The sequence below is a fragment of the Dasypus novemcinctus genome, chromosome 17, assembly GCF_030445035.2.
Source record: "Dasypus novemcinctus isolate mDasNov1 chromosome 17, mDasNov1.1.hap2, whole genome shotgun sequence".
Lineage (NCBI taxonomy): Eukaryota > Metazoa > Chordata > Mammalia > Cingulata > Dasypodidae > Dasypus > Dasypus novemcinctus.
In genome coordinates, this window is record NC_080689.1 from 64,382,779 (window position 1) to 64,402,835 (window position 20,057).

The window sequence follows — 20,057 nt, forward strand, 5'->3', positions numbered from 1 at the left end:
CTCTAGGTAGAGCAATTTGGCAATACTTATCAGAATTTATCCTATCTTCTGACTTAGCATTCGATTACTAGTTATTCATCCCAGAGATACATTTGTTCATATGCCAGGTGGCTATAGATAAGATAGCTAGATGGTGTAGCATTATTTGTAATAGCAAAAGAATGGAACAACTTGAAACAACAATTTGATGGAATACTGTGCAATCATTAAAAAGTGTGTCCAAGATACAATGGGAAATAAAGACAAATAAGGTGCAAAACTGCACAGAGTACCATTTGCGTGTGTGTATGGGGGGAAGAGTATGTGTGCCCATTTAATGAAAAGACTGTCTCTGAAAGGATACACAAGAAATTGGTTAAGTGGTAGCCTATGAGGAAAGAAAACAGGGGTTTGGGGGGAGCAGAGGACTGAAACTTACTTTGCATTGCCTACCATATAGTTTTTATTATATTGACATTTTAAACCATGTCATAGTATTAGCTAGTGGTCGTTAAATTAAGAGGATTTGTGGATTGTTCTCCACTGTGAATCGAGGCAGCATAATTACAGGGTAATAAATCTTTCAGTTCTCACCCCGCCAAATCCCACCCCACCTCCGCCCCCTGCCATTTACCAACTACGCGACTGCAAAATGATTTGCTATTGGGATGCGTCTTCTGTGGGCTTCTCTAGTCACCTGCTTCCTTAGCTTCTCATCAGGAGCTCCTGGAAAGTGGAGGCTTTCTCACTCACGTGTGTTCCCAAGCACTTGGGACCCTCGATAGGTGTGCTGCAATAAAGGGCGAGGACGCATTTGCCTTAAAAAGAAGAGCAAGGGAGACCCCACGAGGTCGGAAGCGTGTCCCAAGCGTCTCAGGCCGCCCGCAGCTGAGCGAGGGGGCAGCCTTGTGGGCTGGCGACCCGACCCGCGGGTTCCCGCGCTGCGCGCCCATTGGCGGGCCTCGGGGGCGGGCGGGCCGGCGCGGGGCGCTGCGCCTGCGGCCACACCGGCGGGCGGCGCGGCGCGCGGGGAGCGCGGGCGGCTGCGGGGTGCCGCGCGCGCGCTGGCCGGCGATGCAGCAGCGGGACCACACTCCCGCAGCGGCTTTTCCGGCAACCGCAGCTGGGGCCGCCGCCCGGGCGTCAGCAGGGGCCGCGGCGCCGAGCCGGGTCTCGGTTTCGGATCCGTTGAGGCGGTGAGCGCTTCCTTTACCCCTGGGCTCGCCCCTGCCGAGGGACACTTGACACGGGGTGGGCAAGGAGGGGACGCGCGGACCGACCCGCCTGCAGAGCGCCGGCGTCCTGCGGGGGTGCGGTTCTGGTCCAGATCACTCCCGCCCCTACTACGCCCCCGCCGCCGCCGCCGCCTCCCGGTGACAGTCGCTCCCCAGTTTGCCTGTCGCTAGCTCCGAGCAAGTTGTGCGTGCGTAGGTGTCAAGCGAACAGCTGTGGGACACCCCGCCGGGGCGGCGTCCGCGTGGGCGCTTGGCCAGCTCGGCAGGGCCAGCAGCTCTTGCTCCGAGAGCACTTTGGCCCCGCGGCGCTGTGCGGCGGGGCTTGGGGACACCCCGAGGAAGTAAAAGAACAACTACGTTGCGGGGATATCCTGGGGGTGGGTGAGGGTTGGCAGAGTAGCGAAGGCCTGATTTCTTCGTCAGTGAAAAAGCTCGGACGGGTGTGAGCTCTTTTTAAAGATTGCTTTATTATTATATCATTAATTACATTGTTTTCATTATGATTTGTAGAATTGCAGAATGTGCTTTATCTCCACCCCGAAGTAGTCAGGGTCATCAATTGAATGCAACACTGACGGTTTGTTTCCTGATGTTTGCACTTTATCTTGCTGTAACACATCTTTCATTAAAGAAAATTTACAAAATATGGAAAAATAAGAGGCAAAACCATGTGTAGGGTTTTGGTACATCAGTTTTGAGGGATTTTTTTTTTTTCTTCCTTAATTGCTTAAGTTTGCTTTTACCCAAAACTGCCTGCCCGGGTTAACAGATTCTGGACCCGTGTAAAAGTAGCGGCCAACGCCGAATCACAGCGGAGTGCAAATCGGTCCCGCCCCGGTGCCCGGCTGGGCCTGCGACTCAGGTCGGTGCCCAGGGCCGAGGAAGGCAGGAGGACGCCGGCCCGGCCTGGCTGCTCATTGCCGCGATTGGGACACTGTCCGAGTCACAAGGAAGCCTAACCGCAGACCTTTTGGGACGCTGTCCCTGTCCCAGCCCGGGGGTGGAGATGGGGGGTGCTCGCAGCAGCAGCAGCTTTTTCTCGTCCCGTCCTGGCCAGATTCTCTGATGCTCTCGGAAGTTTACTGTCCACGGAGCAGGTTGAAAGGGTCGCTTGGAGTAATTAAGGGAATTGCTGGGCAGCTGAATGCCAGTACCGTACTGCCCTCTCCCAGTCTTAAGGCCGGGAGCCAGGACCGGAGAGAAAGACATTTTGCAGAAGCGGAACGCTCCAGTGTTGTCATTCTTGGCACACATTATCTTGGTCCAACTTCTGGTGCCATTTTTGCCCTTTCCCAAATTGCGTGGGTTTGCTTGAGTCGAAAGGGGTTGTCTGTTTCTTATCTGGTAAGGGTTTAGAAAAGCGATTGTGTATTGGAGAAAAAGGTACTGCAAATCAGTCTGCCACTTTCTGAGGATTTCTAAAATGTGGGCATATCAAAAATTGTAGAATATTATCATTACTGTTCTTATGAGAGGTTGGAAAATATAAATGCTGCTTTATTTTGTTCAGTAATTAGGAAAAGTTAAGTGCTTTAAATGCAACCTTTAAATGACCAACACTACTGCAAATTCTCTTGAAAAATGAAAAAGGCCCCTGATTTATTTTTTCTGTAAATCTTTTTTTGCATGTGCTTAAAGGAATTGGGTATTGCTTTGTTATTTCTAGTTGTCAAGATTCTCAGTGTCAATTTAAAATTTTAATGTATTTTAGGAAGAGGAGGTGTGGGAACTCTAAGATGTAGTATTTCCTTATCTTTTGCCTCTGAGGATGTTTTATGGTTGCAAGGAAAACTTATTAACTATGAGAAGAGAGTGATCTAAAGAATTTGTTGGCGATTGTTCTTTTTTTAAAAAAATTACATTATGTTCATCTCACCCAAAAGTAGTTTCTGATGTCAGGGTAATCATTTGAATGGAACACTGAACTTTTGTTTCCTGAATAATAAGATTCAAACTTTCCTATTTTATTAAAGAAATTTGAAAAATAAAGAAGAATAAAAGCATAGTGTTTTGGGTCATCAGTTTTGAAAGTTCCCACACACACCCACCCACACACACACACACTTTACATAGGTTTGCTTTCAACCATAACTCCAAACCTAGGGTCCAAATTTTGGGGTGGAATTCATAGTGTCCGTTATGCAGTTTTGGGGGTGGGGTGTTAGAAGCTGTATGATTTTCTTTCTCCATTGAAATGTCAGCCTCATCTGAGAATATGATGGCATTTTCTCCTCGAAGACAGGGATGTGATGGTAAAACTTTAATAATTAGGAATATTAAGACCACTAACTAACATTGAATGCTGTGATTTTGTGACATTAAGTTAGAAGGCTGTAAGGACTAGTCTTTGTCTTCTCTCTCAGTGACAAGTCATTGCTAAAATATTCTTTTTCCCCTCCTTCTGAAGCCTCAAATCTTCCTTGCAGCATTCATGTAGGAGCTCTGGTTTTGATACAGGGTTTGTTCACCCCTTTTTTTTACTTACATGTTCAAAATTTTGCAGTTTGTGTTTTGGGGATTCACTTCTGGAGTAGCCGATGACTCCCAGAGTCAGTAAAGCATCCTCTGTCATTTCCCCTACTATCCCATTAAGAGTTAATTAGGATTTTGGAGGGCATTTTGCCTAAATCTGTTAATATCCTTGAATTGTTAGATATGCTTTGGCCTAGCAATTCCACTTGTAGAAATTTATTCCAAGGAGATAATAATAGTTATGTTCAGGAGGTAAGTTACTGGGATGTTTGTTGCAATGTTGTTCATGATGAAGAAACTTTGACAAGACTAAATGTCCCTAAATAGGGAAATGGTAAATAATTCTGATCTTAGTAAATATATGTAGTATAATAAACTATAGTAGATATTCATGTAATGTAAAAATTATGCAGCCATTAAAAATCACATTGTAGAATAAATATGACAAAATGAAAGATATTCACAATATATATCAGGGTAAAAAAAGTAAATCCTTAAAAAGTATGAATATTATCCCATTTTGGTTTAAAGGAAATATTTATGAAAAGATTCTGAAGTGTAGTAAAGTTATACTTGATCTAATAGTTAGGATTATCACTTTGAGAGAAACTCTTCTGCATAGTTAAAGGTCTTTAAACCTTTGAGCTAGATTGAAAGGCTGTATTCACACATTTAAGCATTCAAATCATTCTGTCTTTGGAAGAATTCTTAAATCCCTAGAGAGGAAGGGGGAGTTTTCAAGTATTCCTGTTTTTTTACAGGATTTACTACTTTCTATTTGAGCCTTTATAATCTTAATTTATATATTAACATATTTATTGTTATGAGGATTAAAAGACTAGCAGTTAGGTTATAAAGTCGGCATGTAAGTGCTCAAATTCCATGTGTGTGATATGATTGCACTGAACATCAAAATATTGAAAGTAGTAGTCTCTGAGGAATTGGGATTTTAGGGGGCATTATTTTCCTTATTTTCATTGTTTGCTAAATATTGAAAATAATTGTTTGAACTTTGTGCCATGATTAAGAGGTTGGACCAATTATTTTTAAAAAAATTATTTGAGTAGGCAATTTTTCGCAAGGTTAAAGATCAAAAAGTTAAAAAAAAAAGGGTATACAGTGAAAAGTTTCCCTCTTTCCCCTATTCCTCATGTCCTCACTTCCCACATACATCAATTCACTTACCCTGTGTAGTCATTGTGAGTAACTTATTGTTTATCCTCCCACAGACATTTTATGTGAATACAAACCGAATGTACTGATGCATATACAAGCCAAAAGGGGCCTATATGAACCCCTTCTTGTATCTATTTGCTGTTTTTTTCCTTGCTTTTTCCACTTGACAGTGTATCTTAGAGTTTTTTTCTTATCAGTACATAGACAGCATCCTCAATAAAAGTTTTCTAAAACATGATTAGCACAGAAAGAGTAAATAAAGAAATAAGATGGACTTTGATCAAAACATCAAACAGATGATTAAAGGAAGAGTTTTCTTTGTGAAGCCTCCTTTGCTGGGTAAAGAGGAAATTACTTGGGGTACCTGAACATAAAGTAATGTTACCGGATTCCATCTAGGTTCTTGGCTATGCTACAGAAATGAATTTCAAGAGCACATCGGGTGAGTTAGGCCAGTAATTTATTCAGGTAGGGAGGGAAGAGAAATGGGAGAAAATAACAGATCATGGGTCCCGAGTAGAGAAAAAGGGGCTGAAAAGTGATAAAGAGGGATGATTTGCAGACTACAGTTTCCTGTTATAGATTATAAATGCCCAGGTTTTTCTTGCATGTTGATCCATGGCGGGGGGCAGGGGGGGAGGCGGGAATCGGGGCCCAAAGGGAGAGAGAGAATTCAGGCCTTGTGCCTGCTTTTTGAACCATTAATTATTCTACCCCTTTTGCTAATGGCATAGGAGGATTCCCAGCTGTTTGCTGTTTTGATTGATTACCCCACCATCAATCCCCCATGAGGGCCCAAAGGTAAAGTCCTTGGGGAATATCCAGGGCTTCTCCTGATTTCTGGAGGAAATCTTGTTCTGAATGGCAGAATCTTGCAGAGGGTCTTCTAGCAGCCACCTGGGGATATTAATGTCCACATAGACTCTTTGCCAGGTTCCAGATCCTTCTAATGATTCACTATCTTACTAGCTGGCTTCAGGATGGAGTTGTAAAATCTTATAGTTTTATTCACCATTAACTTATTATTTTTTTTTTAAGTTTCCTTTAAAATCAAAGTAATACATGCACGTTGTCTTGAGTTTGCTAGGCTGCTATAACAAATACCACACAATGATTGTCTTAATAAAAGGAATTTATCGTCTCATGGTTTCAGAGGCTAGAAGTCCAAAGTCAAGGTAACAGCAAGGCTGTGCTTCGCCCCCCACCCCCTATCCCAGTCCAAGTCTGTAGCCTTCTGGTGCTGACTTCCGTTGGGGCCCCATGGCTTGCTTCTCTTCCTCCCATCACCTGGCCATCACTCTTTTCCAGTTTCCTGCTAACTTCTGGCTTCTCCCTGTGGCCTTCTGATTCCTGGCTTCTCTTCATGAGGGCTGCGGTAATATGGATTAAGTCCCACCCTGATTCTGTTGGGCCATACCTAAGTAGAATTCTAGAAGGGCCTATTAAATGAGTCCACACCTTAAATGATAAATGCATTTTTAAAAGGTCCTGTTTACAAATGGTTAAGGCCCATAGGAATGTGGATTTAGATTAAGAATATGTCTTTCATTGGGGTACATAATTCATTCTACCACATACATCATTAAAAACATAAGGCATTTCTTAAAGACTAACCACAAAAATATGAGAGACTTATTCATTGCTCCTTACTCTTTGTTCTCTTCATTGGAGGCAATCAGTTTTCAACTCTTGACTTTTTCTGCTTGTATTTACCTTTGTCTTTCTAAAAGTATACTTTATAACGTTTTAAAACTTAAATGGCTTATATATTATTTATTGACATAAATTGAGAATTGTTACATGAGGATTTAATTATTTTTTAATTCTATTCCCCTTCCTCCATTCTCCCAATTGAGATTTTATCTTAATATTTGGTTAAGTCAATTATTAGGGTTGACATTATTATGACTAGGCAAATATGATTAGATGTTAAGTCAAATGACGGACTAAGATTGTAACTTTTATTTACCTAATTTTCTATCAACCATTGTAAATTATTACAAAACACTTAAATGTGGTTGAATACTCAAACAAATGAAAGAATATTTCATTTTGTTTTCCCTAAGATTTCCTTCCTATAAACTGTCATTCTTCATATACCTAATCTGAGCTGGTTCTAGATTTGCAATAAACCTAAAGATTAATATCTTTAAAAGAGATAAGAAAAGATAGTGTACCCTTAAAATAAAAGTGGAATGCTATGGGAAGAAACAATTAGAGAGCTCTACAAATACAAAAATATAATCATAAATTATAATTCTGAATAGAAGATAAAATTCTCTAGGTTTGGTACATAGCTCTAGTCGGATCATTTCTGACCTAGATCCTGGTTTAGTTTACTCCATCATTTGGTGAAGTAGTTACTCCAGTTACCTTCTAAGAAAAGATAAATTTTTTAAGTCTTTGTGTGTCTCAAAAATGTCTTTTAATTAGTAATGTCTTTATTATATTGTTACACTTTAATTGTGGTTTGGCTATGTATAGAAAACTAGGTTTTTCTTCAGAATTTTTAAGATTTAATTCTGTGCATCTGCTGTCAGTATTGCAGTTAAGAAATATTGTGTCATTACGTTTCCTGTTCTTTTATATATTGGTTTTTTTTTTTCTTTCTGAAAGCTTTTTAGAATCTTCTCTGTGGTATTCTGAAATTTTATGATTGTGTGCCCTTTGTGTCATTCTTTTTCTGTTCATTGTGCTTTGTACTTGGTGGGCCCTTTCAACCTGAGGACCCTTTTTTTTTTCTAATTTGGTGAAATTTACTTTAGTAATTTCCTTCTTTCCATTCATTCTGGTCTCTTTTCCTGTATTTGGATTTTGCACTTCCTGGATTAAGCCTTTAATTTTCTTATCTTTTTTTTTAAAGATTTATTCATTTATTTATTTCTATCCCTCCCCCCCCCCCCCGGTTGTCTGTTTTCTGTGTCTATTTGCTGTGTCCTCTTCTTTGTCTGCTTCTGTTGCTGTTAGCGGCATGGGAATCTGTGTTTCTTTTTGTTGCATCATCTTGTTGTGTCAGCTCTCCGTGTGTGGCACCATTCCTGGGCAGGCTGCACTTTCTTTCGCGCTGGGTGGCTCTCCTTATGGGGTGCACTCTTTGCGTGTGGGACTCCCCTACGCAGGGGATACCCCTGCGTGGCATGGCACTCCTTGTATACATCAGCACTGTGCATGGGCCAGCTCCACACAGGTCAAGGAGGCCCGGGGTTTGAACCGCAGACCTCCCATGTGGTAGACGGACTCCCTAACCACTGGGCCAAGTCCGCCGCCAATTTTCTTATCTTTTACTCTCCTATTTTCCATCTCTCTTTCTCTTTTTTTCAACTTTTCTAGGTAGCTTTTTCAATTCTATCTTCTAGCCCTTATATTCAGTATTTCATTTTGATTATCATGTATTTGAATTTTTAGAGCTCTTATCTGATTGCTTCGTTTCATAGCATCCTGCTCTTATTTTGTCGATGTAATATCTTTTCCTATCACTTTCAAGATAATAATTAGAGATTTTGTTTTTGGACTTGCATTTTGTTCATCGTTTCTTCTGCAGCTTTTTTTTTTTTTTTTTCCCTGTTTCTTCTGGATTTTCAGTTCCTTCAGGTAGAAGCCTCCAGTCCTTTGTAGGTTAGGTGGTTTACCAGGACAGGGGTTCTTAATCTTTTTTTCCCCACAGCCCCCTTTTCCAGTCAGGTGAAAACCACAGACCCCTTTTCAGAATGTAGTGGCAAATAGTTTTATGACACTCAAAATCTGCATGTCTTTAAATTAAATTTTAGGATTATTCAAAATTATGTTTGGGAAGCAGATTTGGCTCAACTGATAGAGCGTCCGCCTACCACACGGGAGGTCCAGGGTTCAAACCCAGGGCCTCTGGACCCGTGTGGAGCTGGCCCACGCGCAGTGCTGATGTGCCCAATGAGTGCCATGCCACGCAGGGGTGTCCCCCACATAGAGGAGCCCTATGCGCAAGGAGTGCGCCCTAAAGGAGAGCTGCTCTGCGAGAAAAATGCACAGCCTGCCCAGGAGTGGCGCTGCACTCATGGAGAGCTGACGCAGCAAGATGATACAACAAAAAAAGAGACACAGATTCCCGGGGCCGCTGACAAGAATGCAAGTGGACAAGAAGAACACACAGCAAATGGACACTGAGAGCAGAAAATGGTGGGGGAGGGGGGGAAGGGAAGAGAAATAAATAAAAAATAAATCTTTAAAAAAAAAATTACGTTTTACAACTTTCCCATAATTTCAATATCTGGTAACCTGACATGGCTTAACATTTGTTCAAATGGTCATTTTTGGCGAACACTTAGGAATTTGAGTTTTCCCACAGCTTCATAAAACCATCTCTGCCATCCTTACCAACATTTTTGCAGGAAGCTATCCACTGCACTCAGAACATGCAACATATAAGAATACTGTTTTAAAATAAAATTACAAAGGAAATCAGTTACATATATAGAAATACAGTTACTAAAATAAAAGCCATGATGTAATAATATACATATATGTTGCCTTTTTTTTTTAATGGAACCTTGGCTTTTTTTTTAAGGATTGATTTATTTTATTTGAGTCCATTTGTTGTGTGTTCTGTGTCTGCTTGTATTCTCATTAGATGGCTCTGGGAACCAATTCTGGGACCTTCCAGAGTGGAAGAGAGGCGATCATTCTCTTGTGCCACCTCAGCTCCCTGATCTGCTGTGTCTCTTATTGTCTCTCCTCTGTGTCTCTTTTTGTTGTGCCATCTTACTGCACCAGCTCTCTGCGTGGGCCAGCACTCCTGTGCAGTGCAGCACTCAGTGTGGGCCAGCTTGCCTTCACCAGGAGGCCCTGTGCATTGAATCCTGGACCTCCTATATGGTAGACAGGAGCCCAATTGCTTCAGCTTCATCCACTTCCCATTGCTTCTTTCTTAACACATTAAATAATACTCCAATAAATAAAAAATATAGGAAAATTAAAGTTAAATTTTACTTTTAAAAGACATCTCAATGTGCAGACTGTTGTTTATCTTGAATAAGAAGTTTAAACTGTGGTATTGTATTTGACAAGGCAACACACGTATCAGTTGGACATCTAATTGTGTTGAGTTTTTTCAGTTCAAGCCCACGGACCCCCTGAAATCTTTCCATGGACCCCTTGGGGGTCCATGGACCCCTGGTTAAGAACCCCTACTGTAGAAGGACTTACAGAACTCAGTAGATAGGCATGCCCACAACTATTACATTATATTTTAATAGTTGGACCCAAAACAAGATCAGAAAAGGAACATGGGGTGAGGTCTAGAGGAAACCAGGTGTCAGCTTCCAAGGGTACTCTCCCAGTGAGTCTCCCAGGCTGTGCTTAATTTCACAGCATCAAACTGCAACAACATGTGTGACAACACAGCAACCAGGGAAGCTTGCTAGAGATTTGGTGCACGAGGTTTTTTCTGTGGGCTACTCACAGAGGCACCTTCTACCTAGCTTATACTGCAATTCCAGATTCCCAGAAGGAAAACAGGTGTTCAGCATAAACCACATTGTTTGTACAAACACCATTTAGTCACAATAAATTACTTCGATCAGTTAGAGAATGGTGGGAACCACACCAAAATCAGCATTCCCAGATGCCAACCAAGGGCCAAACTTGCAAGCAGGCCTTTCAGAGAATAGCCGCCTCAGGCCTGCTTTAACTCTTTCCTGCACAGAGCGGGAGGGTTCCACAGTTTAATATGTAGGTTTTCACTTTAACCTCTACATCCTTGGAATTTACTATCATAGGCATGTTTTTCGTTATTCACGGCATGCCTTACCACACCTGTTATTTCATATGCTAATGATATGGCAGGGTGGGGTCAGTCACATCTGGAGTCCTAGGGTGGGAGGCTGCCCACACCAGACTAGGAGTTTGGAACTTTGAGCTATATCTTGTCAGTCCAACCTTCCCACCTCTGGGAAGGGAAGGGGGCTGGAGATTGGGTTCAACCACGTGAGCCTCGATTCCATCAATCATGCCTATGTGATGAAACCCCATATAAACTCGGGTCGCTGATGCTTGAGCAAGTTTCCAGGATTGGTAAGATACATCACTGTGCGATAAGGGTGATGCCCTGACACCATGTGGAAAAGACACAGAAGCCGGAGTTTGGAGACTCTCGCAGATTACACTTGACTTCTTATTTGTTTCTTTTTACTATAATAAAACTATAATTTACCAGTTTTTTTACTATAATAAAACTGTAATTGTACATACAGTGCTTTAAGTGAGTCCTGTGAATTGTTCCAGCAAATTATCAATTCAGAGTTGAGAACCCCTGAATTTGTAGTCAGCAGTGTGGGTGGCCTGGGTCCGCAAATCTTGTGGCTGGTGCTGAAGTGCAGTTTTGTGGATGACTGCCCTTAGCCTGCAGAGTCTGGCCTAACTCCGGGTGGTTAGAGTTGGAAGTGAAGTTCCTGCAGTGTTTGCCCTTTGCACCAAAGCCACAGAGATTTTTGGTCTATATATTAACCAGTCTATACCAGTGTTATCCAATATGGTAGCCCTAGCCACACATAGATATTTACATTTAAGTTAATGAAAATTAAAAATTCAGTTCCTCAGTCACACTAAATCCATTTCAGGTGCTCCATAGCCACATGCATTAGACAGCACAGATATGGAACTTTTCCATCACGGCAAAAAGTTCCATTGGACAGTGCTGATCTAAGCTATTAACGTTTAGCAGCAGTTCTTATTTCTTTCTGTATTTATTTCTACATGATGTTCTTGGCCTGCATTTTGATAGTTAAGCACATATACACATATTAGTGGTTCATAGAACATTTCTAACATCAAGATGAAGGGAAGAGACAGCTTTCTTCTGTTGAACACGCCCATGTGCACTCAGATTGCCTTTGAAGTTCGTGGAGGAGGTGCTGCCCTGATGGCAGAGCAGAGCTGTGCAAAGCACGGTGCAGAGAAGCACCATTCACAGAAACTGCAGGGAGAGGATGTAGCTCAAGTGGTTGAGTGCCTGCTTCCCATGGAGGAGGTCCTGGGTTCGATCCCTGGTAACTTCTAAAAACAGAAACAAACAAACAAAAACAACTCTCATTGGGGAGTGGATGTAGCTCAGTGGATGAGCACCTGCTTTCCATGTATGAGGTCCTGGGTTCAATCCCTGGTACCCCCTGAAAAAACAAAAAGTAAAACTGCAATGTTAATAGTGCCCTCTGACCGCTTATGTTTTTTAATGTAATGTTTTATGTGATCTATGTATCTTTAAAAAAACAAACAAAACAAAAACAAAATAAAATAAAAAATAGGACCCTCTGGAGTTGTGCAATGCAATGGCCCTGACTAGAAGAGCCAGGATTTGAACCTGCTTTTGTGTCATTCAAGAAGTCTGTGCTTTTTTATTTGGGTAACATCACTCAGTTCTCTGTGTTCTAAATATTTATCTGTTAAAGGCTAATTTTCAAAAACTGGTAAAATCATGATTCTCATAAAATATGAAATGAAACCGTGTTAACATTTTATTTAACTCATTAACTATATGAGGGAGCCAGTAAGATGTTATAACCAGTTCAAAGGGAGAATCCAAAATACAGACACATTTATATCTCAGAAAATCCACAGTGGAGGAGGGAAGCCACTTGAACCTTTATCAGACAGAATTTACATGTATAGAGATAAGAATTATTTTGCATTGATATCAGTTTTCTACAGTAGAAACTACTAAGGGAAAATAGTTCAACAGCAATGAAAGGCTAGAATCAGATAATCTGGAAGAGTATGGTCTAAACAAAGAGTAGTGTTCCACTGAAGCACACATTTTCCCTTACAATACTCATCTAGCAAAGTTTAGATTTAGTTTGCTTTCTCATGTAACTTATGGGGAACTTTGTGTCACTGAAATTAATAAATTTGTTTTCTGAGTTCGTTTTTTTTTTTTTTTTTGCTAGATTGCTTGTTTGTTTTAAGCAAATTGTTTAGATTCACAGAACAAATCAGTGATAAGCTAAATAGATAATTTAGAATGCTTTTTGCTTTGGTCCCTGTGGTTGTTAATTTCATATATCAGCTTGGCTAGGTTAGTGTGTCCACTTGTTTAGTCCAGCAAGCACTGGCTTGATTATCATTGTGAGGGTATTTCTTAGATGGATTAGCACCTATAACCAGTCTATTGCATCCATGGTTGGTTGCCTCTTCAATCAACTAAGGAATTGCCCTTAGTGATGAGGTCGATTTATCCAGTCCATTGGAGGTCTTAAAGAGAGAACCAAGGATTTCAGAAGTCAGAAAGAAGAATTACTTCTCTTCTTCCACCAGCAAGCTTCTAGTCCTAGGGAATTCAACATCACCTTCATTGGTGTTTCCACCTTGCGGCTTCTTCTGTGGAATTAAACTTTACCTTCATCAGAATTTCCAACTTGCAGTCTTTGATCCATTCTGAGTAGATTTTTGTATATGGTGTGAGATAGGGGTTCCTTTTCATTCATTTGTAGATTGATATCTCATTTTCCCAACACCACCTATTGAAGAGATTATTCTTTCCTAAGACTTGGCACCCTTGACAAAAATCAATTGGCCACAGATGTATTTTTTAAATAGTAGCCATTCTAGTGGATGTGGAGTGGTTTCTCATTGTGCTTTTGATTTGAGTTTCCATAAAGGCTATTGAGGTTGGGCATCTTTTCATGTGATTTTGGCCATTTGTGTATCTTCTTTGGAGAAATGCCTATTCAAGCTCATGTCTTTTTTTTTCCTTTTTAAAATTATAGTTATTTTTAAAGAAACTTTAGATTACATAAATGTTATATCGAGAATATTGGGAATTCCCATATACCTCCCCCTCCCCCTCCCCCACTTTCCCCCATTAACAACATCTTTCATTAGTGTGGTCCATTTGTTACAATTGATGAACACATTGAAGTATTGCTACTAACATAATCTATAGTTTACATTATAGTTTACACTTTGCACCACACAATTTTATAAGTTTTGACAAGAGGTATAATGGCCTGTATCTGTCATTGCACTGTCATGCAGAACAACTCCAATTTTCCAAAAATGCCCCATGTTACACCTATTCTTCTGTCTCTCTCTCCTCAGAACCTCTGGTGACCACTGTCTTTATGTTAATGTTACAAGTTCTTCCATTACTAGAATAATAAGTCTACTTTAGTCTGTAGATGCATTCCCCCCTTATGTTTGTTCATTCCTTAATCTAGAGGATTTGGGGATGGTGATGCTCACTCTGTTTCTGATTGAGAGGGGGCTTACATCCTGTGGGGCAAATGGGTGGAACTGTCTTGTTTGCAGTTGTAGATACTCTCTGTCTTTTGGGGTGGGCTCTGTCCATCATCGTCCTTTTGTTAGTTGTCCTGGGTGAGTCTGATTAATTAAAGAGTAGAGCTCAACTGGTATATGAACAGCCAAAATATTTAAGTCTCTGGGACACATTTAGTGGTTATGGTGCTAATTATAGGTTCAAATGAAAGGGCAGAAGAACCACATGTAGGAAAATTATAAATGAGTCCAAGTCCCATACACTGAGAGGCTAGGTTATCATATCTTCCAAGGTAAGGCCCACTGACAGCTGTATTCTAGGGGTTATCTGTCCTGCCTATAGTGTCCGGAGGTCTCTAGAACCCTCAGGACCCGCCCCCCCCACTTGAGGCACTATTTACTGCAGCAGTCAGTGAGATCCTCCTAAGAGGATATCCCAGCTCACTTTGGTTTTTTGTTTTTGTTTTTTTGCCTTTTTTAAAAAAATTAAAGTTAATAGATCACAAGGAATGTTACATTAAAATACATAAAAAAACAAAAACATGAGGTTCCATGTAACCCACTCCCCCCACCACATCATTTTTGTAAATTGTATTTTTTGAAGATATATACATCACACAAAAAAAGTTACATTAAAAAATATAAGAGGTTCCTGTATACCTCCCACCCCCCACTCCACTCCTCCCACACCAACAACCTCCCTCATCATTGTGGCACACTCATCACACTCAATGAACACATTTTGAGGCACTGCTGCACTACGCAGATAATAATTTACCCTGTAGTTTGCACTCTCCCCCAGTACATTCAATGGGTTATGGCAGGATATATAAAGTCCAGAATCTGACCCTGCAATATCATTAAGGGCAACTCAAAATCCCAAAAATACCCCCATATCATATCTCTTCTACCCTCTCCCTGCCCTCAGCAACTACTGTGGCCACTTTCTCCACCTTGATGTTCAGCTCACTTTGAACTCTCGTAGCCATAAAAACTCATTTGTATTTAGTATTTCCCCCTTTTGGTCAAGGTCTTTTTCCAAATGCATTGCTAGTTGGTGCTTGGTAATAAGCTGTTGGTGCAGGGAGGTTCTTCCCTGGGAGTCATGTCCCATGCTGGGGGGAAGGTAATAAGTTTATGTGCTGAGTTTGGCTTAGAGAGAGGCCACACTAGAGCAAGAGGGAGGCTTTCAGGAGGTAACTCTTAGGTAATATATAGTACTAGGCTAAGTATTATATACTAGGCTTAGTTTCAATTTTGTGCCCATGTCTTTTGTTGTTGTTGAATTGTAGGATTTATTTATAAATTCTGGATATTAAACCCTTATCAGGTATGAGGTTCCAAATATTTTCTTCCATTCTGTAGGTTGTCTCTTTACTTTCATCATGAAGTCCTTTGGTACACAGAAGTTTTTAATTTTGATGAGGTCCCATCCCATTTATCTATTTTTTCCTTTTGTTGCTTATGCTTTTGGTATAAAGTCTAAGAAACCATTGCCTAATATGAGGTCCTGAAGTTTCTTCTCTTTGTTTTCTTCTAATGAGTTTTATAGTATGAGTTCTTATATTTAGGTCTTTGATCCATTTTGAGTTAATTTTTTAAAAAAGATTTATTTATTTATTTATCTCCCCTCCCCTCCCCCAGTTGTCTGTTCTCTGTGTCCATTTGCTGTGTCTTCTTTTTCCGCTTCTGTTGTTGTCAGTGGCACAGGAATCTGTGTTTCTTTTTGTTGCGTCATCTTGCTGTGTCAGCTCTCCATATGTGCAGCACCATTCCTGGGCAGGCTGCACTTTCTTTTGTGCTAGGCGGCTCTCCTTAAGGGGCGCACTCCTTGCACATGGGGCTCCCCTACGCAGGGAACACCCATGCATGGCAGGGCACTCCTTGCGCACATCACCACTGCGCATGGGCCAGCTCCACACGGGTCAAGGAGGCCCGGGGTTTGAACCATGGACCTCCCATGTGGTAGACGGATGCCCTAACCACTGGGCCAAGTCCACCACCAAGGATATTCATTTAGGTAACCACCTTAAGTGCAGTTATCAAGTTGAAGAAATTTAACATTGATATAAATCTTATAATCTATATTCCACTTTTTTCATAGGTTCCAATAATGTCCTTTGAGCCTTTTCTCCTTCATTGAGTCTATTTTTTCTCAAGCTAATTTTTATTATTTATATTTTGTTAAGAAATCATTTGTTTTCTTTTGGTCTTTAAATTTTTGCCATGAAGTTGCATATAATATTCTCATGCAGTTTATTTAATCTCTTTGACATCTCCTTTCTTATTTCTGATCCTATTTTTTTTTTCAACCCTCCCCTTCCTTCCCTACTCTTTACCAAAATTAGAATTTTGTCTGTTTTGTTGTCCTTTCAAAGAACAAGCTTTCAGATTTATATATCCTTTCTTCTGTTTTTTAAAATTTACTTTCAGGTTCATCTTGATGAATTCCCTCTTCCTACTGTCTTGTTTGTTTGTTTATCCTTTTCCTTTAATACCGATAATAATTCCTTTACATTATCTAAAACCTTATTTAATGATGAAAGCATCTAAGGCTCTAAAATTTCCTCTGAGGAATGCTTTAGCTCCTAGGGTAGTATCCTGATACTGGGTTCTATTAGTTTCTTGGCTAAGCTGCAGAAATGAATTTCAAGAGCATGCTGGGTGAGTCAGGCTAGTAAATTTATTTAGGTAGGGAGGGAAGAGAAATGGGAGAAAATAACAGAAAATAACAGAGCAGGGGTTCCAGGTAGTGAGGAAGGGGATGAAAAGGGATGAAGAGGGCTAATTTACAAGCTACAATTACCCATTATAGATTATAAGTCCCCAGGGTTACTTGCGTGGCCACATGGCAGAGGAAAAATGGCAAAAGTGGGCAGGACAGGTCCATCTGCTAAAGGGTAAGGTGAGAGAGAGAGAGAGAGAGAGAGAGAGAGAGAGAGGGAGGGAGGGAGGGAGAGAGGGATAGGGAGGGAGAGAGGGATAGGGAGGGAGAAGGAGAGAGGGAGAGAGGGAAAGGGAGGGAGAAGGAGGGAGACAGAGGGAGAGAGGGAAAGGGAGGGAGAGGGAGGGAGAGAGAGGGAGAGAAAGGGAGAGAGAGGGAGAGAGCGAGAGAGGGAGAGAGAGGGAGAGAGAGGGAGAGAGAGAGAGGGAGGGAGGGGGAGGGAGGGAGAGAGAGAGGGAGAGGGGGAGAGAGGGAGAGGGAGAGAGAGGGGGGAGGGAGGGGGGAGGGAGGGGGAAGGGAGAGAGAGAGAGGAGAGAACTGAAGCCTCTGGGCTTGCTTTTAAATTACTAATTATTCTGCCCCTTTGCTAATGGAAGGGGAGGGAGTTTCAGCTGTTTGCTGTTTGCATTGATTACCCCACCCATCAATTCCTTAGTGAGGACCCAATGATCAAGTTCCTAGAAAACATCCGGGACTTTTCCTTGTTCCCAGGAAGAGTCTTTGTTCTCGACAGCAGAATCCCAGGGGTGGGGGTCCTCCAGCAGCCATCTTGGGGGTTTCTGATGTCCATGTGGACTCCCTTGCCACACTCCAGATTTGTCTATTAATTCTCTATCTTATTAGCTTGCTTCAATCCCATTGGTTTGGTCTAAACTTCTCTCCTTCTAGGTGTATTTCAGGTCTGATTTCTTCTTTTATCCATAGGTTATTTAGGTGTATTTTTGTTAATTTCCAGGTAGTTAGGATTTTTAAAAATTTATTTGTAATATTATTGACTGATTAAAGAAGATGGCATGTAAAAATCCCTACTTCTTAAAAAAAATTTTTATCTATTGTTCATTTTAATTGACATAGTTGCTTGAGCATTTTTTGTTCTATAGGTTTTACACTTTTTATAGGGAAGGATGGCATTGCTAATTTCTCGAGATAGGAAAACAGAATATGTACCACATAGGTAAGAGTTAATACGTGACCCGGGCATAGAAACAGACCAAGAATTTCTCAATCCAAGCATCTTCTTGTTTATTTTCCCTCTATCTGCTTAGTTTAGAAGAGAGACTATTACTGTGTTGAACTCTGTTTTATTCAAGCAAGGACAGTTTGGATGACAAACAGTTAAGAGTCAAGGCCATTAAAAAAGCAAAAGCAAAAGCAAAAACAACCCCCACCTCCCACCTCCCCCAAAAAACCCAAAAAACCTAAAACAAAAACTTAGGCGTTTTACAAGCAACTGGGAGTTCCAGGCAGTTGGCCAAGATTTGGTAGAAGGCTGCTTCAGCCAAAATAGGGAGGATTTTTTGTTGAAAAGCCTTCGCTGTTTGCTTTGCTAGTTTTATTAAGAATATAGATTGATGTTGGTAGGACTTACAATAGGCGGTGGTGGTGGGTATGTGTGTGTGAAGGGAAGATGTCTGAAACTGATGGGCTGTGGACCATTTGTTTGGCTCTCACAGTGTTTATTTTTGAATCACTAATGCTTTGAAATAAAGCAACTTACACACACACACACACACACAATCTATACGTTCAGTGTTTAAAGACTTGGAAGCTCTGGGAACCCTGAGACCACGTGAGCATATGGCCCCAGTAGCTGGAACAGGGGAGCAGCTGCCCCTTTTAGAGAGGCATGTGCCTCTCTTAGGCTGTCCCTACCGTTCCCTCACAGCCCTAGGATCTAGGCTAAGTGTCAATAGTCATTTATCCCTTTACTTGTGCTGCTGTTTTTCCACTGAGTATTTCAGAAGGAAGGGAAGTATATTTTGGGTCCACTTTCCTCTCAAAAGTGGGGAAAGAAAAAGGCCCTTTCATTAAAAAAAAAAAAAAAAAAAAAGGAAAAGAACTTTTTTTTTGCAGAAGTAAAGATTATTCCTGTTTTAATATGCAAACTAAGTGTTTCTGTGTCAAAAGAATGCAAATTAAGATGCCATTTAAAAGCCAGCAAACGCCCTAACAGTATACTGAAAAGATGCAGTAGGGTTTGTTTTTGAATGAGAATTAAATAAGAGACACCTCTTGGAAAGTTAGTTATGTATTTGGTAAAATATATATTTGGTATTTTGAATAGAGCAAAACTTATGTACCTCAAAGAGAAACAAAGATATGTAAATAAATTGGAAATAGCATATAAAAAATATGACTGAGAACTTAAAAAGCAGATTAACATTATAAATTTAAATTATTCATGCCATTTTCAATTGAAGCTCATGAAAACACATATGTAAATAATTCTACACTGTTAGTAATATGTGTGGTGTCTGCAAATTTCCTTGGGTTGAAGAATGTTTGATTTTATTACCGATGAAAAGGCCAATGTCAAATGACTCATTTATGTATGTTAGAAAATTCTGTCAAAATTTAATAGAAGTGGGTAAAAATTTATTAGCATGATTATAGGTAGTGCTCCTGGAATAGTAAATATAGTTGAGATTAACCTTGGGCATGTTGGCCTAATGGTCATGGACTTAATAGTCTTTTTTTTAAACAAATCAATTTTATTTATATATATTATTAAAGCATACAATTCATCCAAATTGTACAGTCAGTGGTATTTGGTATAATCACATAGTTGTGCATTCATCACTTCAGTCATTATTAGAGCATTTTTATTTTCAATAATAATAATAAATAATAACTTAATTATCTTTTTATTACAGAATTTATTAGGAATAAATTTAGGCCCAAATGTATCTAATATTGTCATTATCACCATGAACTGGATTCTGAACCTTGAACTTCAGATAGTTTGTTTTTTTTTTTCCATAGTGGTAGGCATAACACTCTCTTATATATAGTTATGACATGGCTTGTTCTGATTTCCTAGACTGCTCAAGGAAATACCATGAAATGGATATTGACTTACACAGTGGGAATTTATTCGTTCATGGTTCAAGATGAGAAAAAAGTCCAAATCAGGGCATCATCGAGGCGGTGCTTTCTTCCTGAAGACTGGCATTACGGGGCTGGCTGCCAGTGCTCTTTGGCTCCTCTGTCACATGGCAAGGCACACGGTG

The 20,057-nt window shown here is 40.6% G+C and overlaps 1 protein-coding gene across 3 annotated transcripts in view; it reads left to right on the forward strand.

Annotated features, from left to right (window-relative positions):
* The first annotated feature begins 969 nt into the window (after nucleotides 1-969).
* Nucleotides 970-20,057, forward strand: part of ZNF638 (zinc finger protein 638) — a 156,478-nt gene continuing 137,390 nt past the window's right edge. For 2 of the 3 annotated variants that reach the window (XR_011646190.1, XM_004473278.3), the window contains exon 1: nucleotides 971-1,175. Coding sequence is in view for 2 of the 3 variants with exons in the window: in XM_004473278.3 (XP_004473335.2) it covers nucleotides 1,054-1,175 (122 nt within the window). In the remaining variant the exon portion in view is untranslated. Of the gene's footprint in view, nucleotides 1,176-20,057 lie in introns of all 3 variants that reach the window. The other variant, XM_004473277.4, reaches the window with a different exon arrangement.